General features: G+C 42.8%; 1 protein-coding gene across 2 annotated transcripts in view; it reads right to left on the reverse strand.

Moving 5' to 3' along the window:
- LOC147692561 (acylamino-acid-releasing enzyme-like) overlaps positions 1 to 14,177 on the reverse strand; it is a 520,252-nt gene that overhangs the window by 434,995 nt on the left and 71,080 nt on the right. For both annotated transcript variants that reach the window (XM_086938779.1, XM_086938780.1), the window contains exon 2: positions 6,102 to 6,231. In XM_086938779.1, the coding sequence (XP_086794905.1) occupies positions 6,102 to 6,231 (130 nt within the window). The remainder of the gene's footprint in view (positions 1 to 6,101; positions 6,232 to 14,177) is intronic.

Consider the following 14,177-nt stretch of genomic DNA (forward strand, 5'->3'; position numbering starts at 1 on the left):
ACTCTAGCAGATAAAGACTGGGTTTCTGCCTGCAAATTTCCTAACATGTGGGCTAAATCAGCCAATGTTACTTGACTGAGCTCCATGACGTTCGGGCGGAAAGGAAATTATTTTTTTGGGCTTCGCGTTCTGTCAAGATTTCACCTGTGTTTCCACAGGAACGTCAAGGAGCTGAAGATTGGTCAACAACTTCTCCCTATCACCTATTGCGTTAGACCCAGTCTAGACAACGAAGGGAGACAAAACAAGGATAAAAATGGAAGAAATCTCTTTGTCGTAATCAGCAACCAAAGGACTTCATCAAGGACAAACTCAAGGCAGTCATTCAACAAACTCAAGGCTGTAGAAAAAAAGGGAAATACATTTGGAAACAAATCAACCCTACTAGTATACAAATGTCCATGTAAAACTTCCTTTACCTAAATGCTTCCTTCTTCTGCTACTAGGAATAGAAGCAAATACTGTAGCAGCATGAGACGCTGGGCTGAAAAGGACAAAGGAACATTTAGTGGAAAACACAGGGTGATTGGGAACACACTCTTCTACTACGGAATAAACCGCTTGCCCACCTGCACAGTTCTTGAAGCACTCTAACACTGGGAGAAGGCAGGGTAAAGCACAACTAATTTTGTAGTTGTCTCTGCTTCCTTCTTGTAGGTACTCCTTGTACTTCAGAAGGAGCAGATTGTAGCAAAACCCCTTCTCCAAACCAGGTAAGTAAATAATGAAATAACAAGTAAACATAAAAGTTTAGCGCTAGGGCGCGATTACCATGTCCACCGTGTGCAAAAATAAACTGTCAATAATATGAAAAGGCAGCACGAGCGCGCTGTTACCAGTTCCCAAGTGCTGCGATGCAGCGAAGAAGTCTGTATCTCTTTTCTTAGGAGAATTCCAAGGGCGAGGAGCAGCAGGATTCCATGACCAAACAGGACGCCAAGAAAAAAGTAATGCCGACGTGGGAGTGAGGGGTCGCGGCGGACCGGAAGTGAAACGGGTAAGTACCAGAACCGGAACGCGAAGCGTCTTCACACACAGGGGGCGGGAATTTCAACTCCCCTGCGCATGCGTGTCCAACAGCGGCGGCCATCTTCGTAGTTCCATCTATTCTCCAGTGCAGCAATTGTGACAGTAAGTTGGCCGTTTTTCCCGTAATTTGGGTATAGTTTTGATTGTGTAACCTTCTCAATATATCTAACAGATAAAGGGGAAGTCCTAGTTCGCTCAGAACCCTCCACAGAGCATCTCTGGGTACCAGGTCAAATGCACTCCTGAGATCAACAAAGACCAGATACAGGCTACCTCCTTCTAGATGTACTGTTTCCCAATAGAGAAGTTGGAGCCTGAAAATCTGTTCTATTGTTGATGTTTTTTCCTAAAGCCGGCCTGCAAAGGGGTCAAGATCTTTTGTTCCTCCAACCAGGATTGAAACCGATCTAATAAAATCCTGGTGAATACTTTTTGTGAGACGTCGATCAAACTGATCAGCCCATAGTTTATGGGTAATAACGGTGATCCCTTTTTATATACCGGGAGGATATCCAGGGCCGGACTGGCTACCGGGCATTTTGGCATGCTGCCGAGCTGGGGGCTGATTTCATTGCGGTGGGGGCTAATTTAGTTGAGGAGACCTGCGTGTGTTTCGAAATAAACAAAGCAAAACGAATTTTGTTCAGCACATGCAGGTCTCCATCAATTAAATCAGCCCCCAGATCGGCTGCATGCCATAACGCCCGGTAGCCAGTCCGGCCCTGAGGATATCAGCGCCTAGCCAGTTCGCAGGAAGAGCAATTCCCTGCAAAATAGCAGTAAATACCACCCAGAAATAAGGACCCCAAATCTTGGGCTGTGCCCGATACAGATCCCCTGGTATCTTGTCCAGGCCAGCAGCCTTGCCAGGAGCTATTCTTCTTGGGGCTTTAGTGACTTCTGGAAGAGCGATCTCGGGAATAGCTATCTCAGACACCAGAGGAGTTGAATTTACTAGTGTCTCACTACTAGGCACAGCATCATGTTGAGTGTAAATGGCTAGAAAATGCTCTCTTCAGCTTTCAGCCGCTATGTTTGGCTTGAGAGCCGCCTGTCCTTTATTACTACCTATGGATATAATACTCCAGAATGTTTTCATGTATTTAGATTCCAGAGCCAAATTCAAACTATCCCACTGATTCATTTCCCATGTGGTTTTTGAGTTTCATATAGTTCTAGCAGGTCCTGGGGGTATCAGAGCACTTTACAGGTTAAGGGAATACGTTAATTCATTTACAAGAGGTACAAGAAGGTTGACATAATATCAAAGTCATAAGGCAACACAGCACTATATGGTTAAGAAATCACAAAATATAAACATAGCGCGCATGGGGGAGGAACATCATCAGGGATAAAAAGGCGATACAGCAAGCTATTAGACCATCTGGAAGGCGTTAAGAAGGTTGTCATAATGTCAAAGTCATAATATGGTACAGCACTGTGTGGTTATAAAGTCACAAAGTATAAACATGGGGCACAAGGGGGAGAACATCATCAAGGATAAAAAGGCGATTCAGCAAGTCATTAGATCTTCTAGAAGGCATTAATCAATGAGGGAAATGTAGAACAGTTAGTGTGCATGTTGAGGTAGTTGTTGAGAAGTAGAGATTTGAGGTCACGTTTAAAGGAGGGAAAGGAGGAATTGCAACAGAGGACTTTGGGTAGCGAGTTCCAAATCTTCGGAGCATTATCTGAAACTGGGATGTTTTCTTCTTGAAGTTGGGGGCAATGAGAAGAATGAGGGTTGGAACTTCTCAGAGTTCGAGCTCTTCCAGCTCTAGAAATTCTATTTTCTAGGTATTCAGGGCTCTTTGTATGAAGTGCTTTGTGGGTGATGCAGGCTGTTTTGAAAAAGCATCTTCCTTCAATGGGACGACATCTCTGTGACACAGGGCCCAATTCACAGAACTAACATATGACAAAATCCTAAACTTACTACTTTTGGTATTCACAGAAGTTAGGATTTTGTCTTAAGTTTGTCTTAGGACAGACTTAAGACAGAATTAAGACAGACTTAAGTTAGGATTTTGTCTTAAGTCTGTCTTAAGACAAACTTAGGACAACATCCTAACTTCTCTGAATACCAAAAGTAGTAAGTTTAGGATTTTGTCTTAAGTTAGTTCTGTGAATCGGGCCCACAGTCTTAGCTAGGAAACAGAAGTCATGATTATGAGTTTCACAGTGATCAGGAGTCTGAAGGTGATGTTTTGCTACTAACCTCACATTACATGACATAGCCTTCAGATTGTGCATGGAAGATGACCTAGAAGATGATGTAGATTAATTAAGTGGCCAGTAGGCTGAGCCTTTGTACAGAGGAACATTGGGGTGTATATTTACGTTTTTTGTTTAATATATATATTTTTCTAATCAACAATGACAACTCTACCTGACGGAATTGTTTAAAGCTTAAGTTGTGAAGGCTCGGGCCTGTCTGACTCTCGCTCTTCGACAGCGCGGAGATACCCCTTCGGGGTGATTCCTGCGCTTTACAAATACAATACAATACAATAGCTTGATCAGCTCTCAAGATCAAATAGTTAACATGGTAGGAAGTCATGTAGTGTAGGATTCGAATATCTCTGTGAAACATTCTTAGCTAGGAAGCAGAAGTCATGATTATGAGTTTCACAGATGAAGGTGATGTTTTAATACTAACCTCACATTACATAACATAGCCTTCAGATTGTGCATGGAAGATGACCTAGAAGATGTTGTAGAATAATTAAGTGGCCAGTAGGCTAAGCCTTTGTACAGAGGAACATTGAGGTATATATTCTCAGATTTTAGAGATTTTAGGGCAGGAGAGGTTGCCTGATCTCTGGTAAAACGTGATCGATTAGGCAACATCTCAGGAGGTGGGTGGGTGAGAACATTAAGATTCTGCATTGCTCAGAGAAACAAGGTAAAAAGAGTTGCATTGATTAAGATTTTCACGTAACTAAATGTTAAGAACTATTGGTAAAAGAGGAACTAACCACACATCATTTTTTAGACCACAAGCAGGTTGTGGACTTGTCATACATTTAATTTGTTTGATCCTTTACGATTTGATTTCACTACAGCCAGGTATCTAAACAGACTGTTACACCACAGTCATGACATAATAGTCTCTGCTAAATTGACACATTGAGGGCTACAGCTTTATGAAATAGGTGCTGAAGCATATGCCCAATATGGCCAGCCCAAAGAATGAAAAGTTTCTGCGCGGCTCATGGAAACAAGCACACAACTGGCCGGCAGAAAACATTGAAAGAGTTTGCCTTGGTTTAGATTTTAATAAAAATAAATTATAAGAACTAATGGCAAAAATGAGAACTAGCCACATATCACTTTTGAGACCACGCATGAGGGGCGACTGGTCACCCACATAATTCATTTGATCCTGTACCAATTTAATTTCACAACAGCAATGTCTCTAAATAGACTGTGGCCCCACCGTAATGACTTAGTAGTCATTGCTGGGGTGACACATGGGGAGCGAGAGCATGACATGAGTGAGAAGGCAAGCACCCAATATTGCAAACACAGAGATGGAATCCTGCGCAGCTTGGGAAAATTATTACCGGCCCTACAGAGAGGAAAGGTAAAAGGTTTACATTTTACCCATTCCTGCATCCTAGATCCAGATTCCTTTAACTGGCCTGGTCCTGATTCTGAGCTTTGGAAATCTAGTCCACCTAAGACACAGTCTGACCACTGCTATATACCACAGAGCACATGCACAACATGCAACACGTGGTGTCACAACATCAGATTTTCGTTTCTTCGCGGCCGCTTGATCTTGGTTCTCGGATATGCAAGGCAGTATTGCGTTCTTTACTCCCAGAATGAGACCACTTTAACAATTGAATCATCAAGTGGAGAAGTGTGGCTCAATGGTCAGAGCGGCAGACCCTGATGCAGAGGTCTAGCCCGGTACCAGGGTTCAATTCCCCGCCTCGGCGGGTCTTGGCCTCAAAAATTCCACGGACCTGATAATTCTCGCCTCAGTGCCTATTCCAATCATGGAGTCCCACTCTGCAACTCTGGGCAATAGCTTGCTTAATCTCCACAACGGCCCCCACAACACTAAGGATGCCTGGCCTCCACATTGGGGGTGCCCAGGAGTGGACGCCTCACAGGGAAAGCCATGATGGGTTCCACAGCGGTATTCGTACAAGCGCCTTGAGACCCTTGCCGGTGAGTAGTGCGCTATACAAGTATCAATTTACAATCATTTACAATTTACAATCTTACAAGCCCTTTCACGGCGATCCCCCTGAGCGAAGAGGAGGTGAGTGTCAGCCCACAGTGACATTTTGTTTACTAGTCTGGCAGCACGTGATGCAGCACAAGTTCTGCTTACAGCAGCGGGACCTGTCTTCTGAGCATAACTGCGGCCAACTTGAGCAGCCTGCTGCTCGCCTTTACGTTCCTGTCTCGGCTGTACAGCCATTGGGCACATCTTTTCTGTCAATCTTGTAACAGTTAGGTCACATGGATCAGAATGTTGGGACCGGGTAAAATGTATTCAGAGCGGAGCGCAGAGCAAACCGACGGTGCGAGGCTTTGCTCAGACACTGCGAATTCATATACTGCAGTGCTGAGGAAGCGATATAATGTGTGATAATTAGATTTGATGCAGTGATGCAGGACTTGCCTTAAATGCGTTAGACTAACGTGTGATGCGTGGCACTTGGCAGGGCTGGGTGCTAAGCAAATGTGAGATTCAAGATATGGGACATGCTTGTAAATGCAGGGGTTGTAACTAAGCTAGGTACTTAGACAATGAGTGACTCGAATAATGGAAACAGCAAAACAAAGGTTATAGATAATCTGTGATATTTGAATTACCAGTGTGGTTCTCTTGGTTTGCATTGTAATGCTTTATGTTTATAATGGCAGAAAGCAAAATAAAATGTACTTCACCATTACAATTACATTCATTCATTCATTCATTCATTCATTCCTTTTGAATTGCTTAAACACAAGTTATTTTCCAGAGTAGGATTTAAAAAATACAATTGTAAGGATGCCATATAATTGTTAAAATACGGATAAGAGAGCAGAGTAATACATTACAGCGGTACCTGTACTTATGGTGCAGTATTTGTGCCCAGGACCTGCAGAGGCTCCTGGTCCAATATAGGCTTTGGAAACCGAAGGATACTGGCTGAGATCCTTGTATACAGCTGTGATATCTTCAGGACTGATGGGTAGCTTTGGAGACAATGAAAAGTTGTTTTACAAATGTGGGAAACTGGTAGACCCTGGAAAGCATTATATTCAAAATCCAAGCATTGAAGAATAGCTGAAATGAGGAATATGTGATGTTATGGTACACCCCACTACACTGCATGTGTTATATCACAAGACAAAAATATTACATTTGTTATATCAACCTAACCACTAGATCACACAGAGGCACTGATGAAGGCAAGAAGAGTAATACAATAAACGTCTCCCAAGGTAAGTATGAATGAGGCAAGAACAGTAACTATAAACTTATCTTGTAATGCAGTAGTAGGTGATTGAGAGGATGTCATACTGTTAAAAGGATTACAAGTTTGTATCTTGTCCCTATTCTCCAAAATACTTGATTTTAAAATTGATTACAGACAAGAAAGCGACTACTTTCCTCAGGTGTTAACTCTAATTGCAGTCCTTCCGCCCCTTAATATGATCTGTACAGAGGATGCACCTTAGTATTGTGTAAATTGAGACATATGAAATGGCGTTCATCAGTGAGCAAAGGTTTGGTGACTCAGACGGGATCATTAATAAAGACAAACAGGCTGGTACTCTTCATAAGGGCAGCCGCTGGTCATCCACGAGGACATATTTATTACAAACAATTTCCCCTGCTTGACATGGTTTAGCTGGTATCAAATCCAAACACAATTTAAATTGTTGGTATAATAATAGACTCAAGAACTTAAAATGTGACTAAGAAAAGAAAGATCAACTTAAATTAAGAGTTGGGGCCTGATTTAGATCTTGGCGGATGGGTTACTCCGTCACAAGAGTGACGGATAACCCATCCGGTGAAATATAAATCTGATTATATTCTATGGGATTTAAATTTCAACAGACTTGATAGACATCACTGTTGTGATGGAGTAACCCATCTGCCGAAATCTATATCCGGCCCTTAGACATGACACACACACCGCAGACCAAGACCAACTCAGATGAAAACAGTATTAAAAAGTAATTTGGGTCTCTAAACAAGTGCAATTGAACAGGAATTAGGTACCCTTACAGGAAATCAACAAAGGCAAAGATGAGAGGAAATTCTGGAATTTTGCAAACTCATTGAATGGGAATAGGGAACATCCTGAAGACAACAGTGCATTTGAGCATGCCACTTTATTGTACCACAGGAACAAACCTACTTTTTGCACTTCAGTGGATTAGCCTTATTCTTTGTCCACTAAATCAGTCATTGCTGTGGAGTAGTATTAGTCTCAAATTGCTGTTGCTACTATTGGTAATCAGCCAACCAAGTAAATAAAGGTAGTTGGCCCATAGTTTTAAGCTTAGCACATCAACAAGGTCTAAATATGTTTCGTTATTAAAAAAAAAATATTACTGTTTATAGAAAAAGGTACTTTGGGTAAACTCTATGACCCACAAGGAGAATAATTTGAACCTTTAACCTACCAGTTCTGTTGTGACTCGAAAATTACTGAAGTCAGCTTAAAACAATAAGTTTTGTTGACTCTCAATACCATCTTTTCTTGCCTAGTTTAGAGGTGGGTGGGAGGAATTACGTTCGTAAGCAATATGATACAATTAAACCTGTGATATAGTAAGATGAAAGATGACCATAGAAGTAGAGTGCTCTAGGTATTAATTACCTCACGTGTATGTACATGTTAATGTAATCATTTCAATAATAACAACTTTTTATTTTTTATTATAAAAAGGTTGCTTGCAAGGATAGGGCAGATGGTGCACCCAGTCCCAATTGTCAACCATCTCATATGTTTAAGTCTAATCAAGCCTCTTGGGATCAAAGGATTTTTTTTTGTTTAATGCCTGTAATTTCACTTCAGCAAATCTGGAATCCAAGAATGGCTCCATTCTGTGCCTACTGCACAAAATATGGGACAACTTCCATCCCACTAATTAATTACTGCATGATTGCGCTAATAGACGTGAAGGCAAAATATAATTTTCTTTAAGATTAGACATCTGTTTATACATGGGCCACTGAAAAAGCTTTAGTTCCTTCGGTCCAAACAAGCTTCAAAATCGATAGCCGTACCTTGGATATGTAATGCTCCTGCAGATGGAATGTCACATGAAGTCACGTCTTCCACCCATTTAAGCTGCATTTATACATTTTAAAACTGCCTTTGAATAGATCATCCATGTCAGACTCTGGTAAACGTTAGTCTCCTGGGGAATCGCTCATTTGATTCTGACAGCAATTCAATCTTTAAGTGGCAATACTTGAATTCATGATAAGTTAGGACACAACTCTTCCTTCTCACATAAAATACCAATAAAAACGGCTTGAAACAGAGATGTTCTGGCTCTAACACTACTTAATGATTATGTGGATGATACAGAGCAAAGCATTTTGAATGATAGGGCTAGGTCCAAGGATATTGGAATTATAACAAAATGCTGACAACAGTGGCATCTTGGATAGAACCAGCACAGGCCTGCACGCTCCCAAGATGGTCTGGCTAAGCACTGGATAACAAATTTATTGGCAGTAAACTCTCTCAATCAAATGTCGTTATTTTTGGTCTGGAAAGGGTAAAAAAAAGCATCTGAATTGCAGGCGAATAAATTTCATCTCGGCAAACACATATAATTTGAATGGTTGTTATTAACTTTTCAATAAAATTATTATTCTGAATATAGAGTCTCTGCTTCTAAGTTCTCTTGGTTTCCCTAAGGTACTGATCAAGTTAGTGCAGCACCATATTTGTTAAAAAATAAAGTGCCAGGACCCAAAATATTTCTGTGGAGGGAGACACACAAGTCCACTAACTGTACTGCCTACTCCCACTACAGTCGCCTCACAAACTTACATTTTAGCATGTGACCCATTTGCACGCAGTGACAGTTGGCTGGCGAACATTTAGGTGTAAATATATGGCTGCAAGCCTGGCTTCTTTTTAAATGGTTTTCAGAAGATCCTCGCCTCTTTTAAAGGCTTTTCAGGCTCCCCACCTCTTTTAAAGGATTTTCAGGGGATCCCCTCCTCCAAGAATATTTTGGAAATACAGTAAAAAATATTGAATTTTACAGCACAACTGTAACATAAATGGACTACAACCCCAGAGTAGCAGCAGTAGCACTAATGAAACAGCCTAATAATTGTATTTATGTGTCTAGTCAGTCTTACCCTCAAACCCCTCTGCCTCCAAGACGCCTTTGAAAAAATGTGGCTGCACAGTGGATTTGTCAGTGCAATTCCTGTAGAAATTGAGTACAGGTATATATGTTTAACAGCACGTTAATGTAGTTATTACATTTAGTAATACAAATGTTGTTATGCAATTTTGCATGACCTATTATTTATCAAAATGTATAGCCTCTTTCCTCTCTAGTTAGAAGATTGCCAAGAATGACCACTACATCAACATGCAACATAGGATGCCATTGCATGGGTGAGCATTTCATAACTGTGATCGGTCTGTGCTTTCAGGGCTATAGCGCAAAGACAGTATGAGAAAACCAGTGGCCAAGGCCAGCTTCATTGGGAGTGCTAGGCCCATGTAGCAGTTGATTGGATGCTGGGGCTGCTCTCAGTCTCAGGCAGCTTAATGAGCACTGGGCTTGCTTTAAGATTTACTCTTGCAACATAAATAAAGACAGAAGTAGTAAGTCACACACTACAGACATTAGTACCTTCACAGAAACAAGGAACTTAAAAGCAGAATATCAATGAGAACAATCACTTTGAAGGACACTGAAATAGCAACCATTTTGATTAGCGAAAACACTGCCTTTTTGACAGATGTCTAGCAAAAAACAACAAACAAGAGGAAATAAACCAAGTTAAACCAAAGCCTGTTAATCAGTATTCCCAAATACGAGTCAAGTAAAGAGAAAAAGGGTACATATGTTGTCTCTGCATTCAATACAAATATAATAGGAACAGGTATTGTGTTCCACAAATTCATGAGTATTGTCAACTTGAAAAAATATTCCACCAATATACTAACCCCCAATGGTGATACCAACAGTGCTGACTGCAAATAATTTGGCCCAAGTTGACATTTTGTCCACCAGAAAGTCGCAAAGTTCTGAAAACCTTTTCAAAATCAGCATTGTTAAAGTCCAGGTCCATTTACACAATGTTCTCCAGAGGGGACAGGTCTTTCTAGTAGAGTGAGTGGTGAAATGAATCAAATCACTGGGTATCATTTGAATGCAATGCAAACAATCTGGCTATACAGTAATTCACTTGACTCTTTGATCTGGGTTTAGTAGGTTTAGTTTTAAGTTAAAAAATAAATCAATACAGATTTGCATAAAAATATAAAAAGATCAAAGTAAGTCCAAATCTCCTTAAGAGATGAACCCTATATAGTACAAAGCAAAAGTCTAACTCTAAGATAACGACGCAGGTAATCAGAAAGTAGAAATGAAGGTTAAATTGCATCAGATGATTCTCTTTAACAAGCATGATTTACCTAACTTTCCCTGCTCTTCCTAAAAGGTCAACCCTCAACTAAATAATTTGAATAAGGATGTAATCAAATTAGGAAAGAAGAAAAGTGTCAGCCATCAGAGTCTTCAATACAAAAATTCAGACAATGGATCAAGTAGCTTAAAGCCACGCCATTCCTCCCCTTGAGAATTCTTCTCCTTGCTCGTTACCGCGATTCCCTTGGCCAAGTCCTCCTTTTCGTGCGTTGCCATCTCTTCACACAAAACTCCTTTATTCTAAATAATGAGGCATACTAACACCTGCAATATAAACAACTCTGCAACATATATTCCATAATAAAGGCTAAGTGTGAATCACATTTCAAATCTAAATGCAAGCAGCAACTTAATTCATTTCTTCTCGTGGCTAAGTTTTGTTAAGTTAATGTGCACAGGGTTGCAGAATATGTGCACCTTTCTTCAAGGAAAATAAATGCAACTGTTTAAAGCAGAAATATATGCAATGTTTTATAAACATTCAGTGTACATACATCTGAACTTGATTAATTCAAATTATGCGTATAAACATTAAACATTAGTTGCATACATCTTAAGTATCTCACAATATATCTCATATTATTCTCTCCTGTTGTGTTAATATCTAACTTATCACACAACTTTATTGATCACATTCTTAATACATGTATTTCAAACAAAACACCTTTTAGCATATAATACTCTTCTTTTAGTACATTAGTCACAAAAGAGTACATTTGAGTGCTGACTATGTGTGAATATGATGCACTTCTACATTATCTTCGGATGAGGTTAAGATTACACTTCAGGGAGGAGGAGCTTAACGCACATCCAAGATGGTCGCGTGAGCTGTGAGCTCCCGAAACTCTCGCCGCCTCCTACATCTATCCTGTCACTTATCCTGTTTCTGACTATGGGTTATTGTAGCTGAGACTCTCCTGACCTAGATGGCCTTTTTCAGAATTTGAATCGGATGCCGGACACCTGAAATACTCCGTCCTGAAGCCTGAAGGCCTACACTGTGCGACATCCAGGGACTTGGGCATTTGGAATACCCCAAGAGTAATTGAACAACAACGGCGTGTGGAAGGGATCGCAGTCTGGGGTCTACTTTCGGTTTCGGTTTTCCCCGCCCAAGACGACTGGGAGACGACTATCCCTTGATCCAGCTGGCCCGTGTGCTCACTTGCTTAATTGCTCTTCACCGGCGCCCTGCACTTTGATATTTTGCTCCTTCTCTCCATCGGGAGCCATTCTTACCAGGTCTCAGAGGCCCCCAAGGGGCGCGCAGCCTACCATGGCGGGGAAGCCTGATAGCGACAAGCGGATGACTAAGAACACAACTCGGGGTGGCATTACCCAAACCACCATTATGGACCGCTTTGCGCGCAACAAAGGTTCACCCAGCGGAACTGGCAAAACTCCTGAGGACCTTGGTGGTGGCCCCCCTGAAACGGAGAAGCTGACTCTTCGTGATGTGATGGGCGCCATCGCGAGCGTGAAGTCATCCATGGGCCAACAATATGAGACTTTGGCCACTAAAATTGACACAGTGGCAGTGGATGTCAGTTTGATTAGGGCGGATTTGGCTAAGACAAACAAGAGAGTCAAGTCGCTGGACATCAAAACCGCCAGTCTCATCACCAACGTTTCGGATCTCCAGACCGAGGTCCGGACCCTACGAACCTCGAGCGAACAGTTTGCCCGCCGGCTCGAGGATTTTGAAAGCCGTGCTAGGCGAAATAACGTTCGCATCGTCGGAGTTCCGGAGTCCTCAGCCGATCAATCGACAGATCTCCTTGTGGAGGACTTGATTCTGAACTATCTCGCCCCTAAGGGCCTAAGTAACTTCTTTACGGTAGAGCGTGCCCATAGAGTTCCGGGCGGACGACGCACACAGGGCGCTACACCACAACCCATCATTGCGAGGATCTTTAACTTCAGGGACAGGGACGCCATCTTGCAGGCTTCGAGTACCAATGGCCCCACCAAATTTGAGAATGCATCCATCAGCTTCTACCCTGACTTCACTCAATCGGTGCAGAAGCAGAGACCGGGATTTACCGGAGTGAAGCGCAGATTGAGAGACCTGGGCATGAAATATGCCATGCTTTTCCCTGCCAGATTGCGTATCGAACATAATGAGCGTGTGTTATTTTTTGATATGCCAGGGGTGGTTAGTAACTGGTTGGACACTTTGTCGACGCAGCAGGACACTGCAGAGCATTCCAAGGGCGCTGAGGGAGGCCGGAAGGACCAGGAAGAGTAAGGAAACCGGCATGTGTAACTGCCGCACAATGTTGCGGTGGTTCGCTCTCTTTTTGGGGCCACTGACATTTTCATGAAACTCACCCTGGGGTGGCGGGGGGATTGGGACTTGTCCTCCTCCAGGGGTGTTCCTTTTTCTTCTTGTAGACTAGTTTTCTGGGGTAGGGCGACAGTCACACTGCAAATTGGGGTGGTTCTTTGTGTTTTCGCTGGGGTGCAGGGTGGGGGGATGTGTGTGTTGGACATTTTGGGGGAGGGGGGGTTCTTTCTTTCTGTTTGCACTGTTTCAGAGGCTGCATACCGTCGCATATTGTGATCTGTGTTTCCTTCACAGGGTTTTGGGGACCCTGCCAATGCTTATGGGATGGGGGATAGGGGGTTGAGAGTTTTAAGTTGGAATGTCAACGGCTTGGGGGACAAGATAAAACAGGGGATTGTACTTCAATACTTGAAACGCCATTCACCTGATATTGTACTATTGCAGGAAACACACTTGGTGGGGAACACGTTCCATGCCATGAATAGGAGGGGTTACAGATTAGTTGCACACTCGGGGTTCACCTCGGGATCCAGAGGGACCGGTGTTATGATCCGAAATTCCCTCCCCCTGGAGATTGATGACACGGTAGTGGATGATAGGGGACGATATGCGGCCATTATCGGTAGGTGGGAGGGGAAGGAGATCTACATCCTCTCAATATATGTTCCCCCGGGCCTACAGACTTCCACATTTGCCGACTTGGGGAAACTGGTGTTGAAACTTCCCGAGGGGATTTTGGTGGTTGGAGGTGATTTTAACTCGGTTGCTGATGGCTTGATGCATCGTCACCCTCCCAGGACCCTCACGCAGTCGCAGTCCGGCCTTGGTGGGTTCTTGGAAACGTTTGGCATGGTTGATTGTTGGTGAATGCTTCACCCCGGGCAGTCTCAGTACACCTTCCACTCTGGAGCACATGGGAGCTTGGCTAGGCTTGACTACATCCTCATGCCTGCAGCCCAGGCTGTATCGATGAGAGAGGTCCGACACTTGCCTAGAGGCATCTCGGATCACTCCCCGTTGTGGATATTCATTGATCTCCATCTGGGCTCTGGTGGCCGGATCGCCCCGATCAATCCCTGGCATCTCCGTCTTCCGGAGACCAGGGCTGGGGAGGTTAAGGCAATTGACCATTACTTTGCTGAGAACGAAGGTTCGGTGTCCTCGTCTGTGTCCCTGTGGGAAGCTTTTAAGGCAATTATTCGGGGTC

Source organism: Lissotriton vulgaris, chromosome 9 (assembly GCF_964263255.1).
Source record: "Lissotriton vulgaris chromosome 9, aLisVul1.2, whole genome shotgun sequence".
NCBI classification, from domain to species: Eukaryota; Metazoa; Chordata; class Amphibia; order Caudata; family Salamandridae; genus Lissotriton; species Lissotriton vulgaris.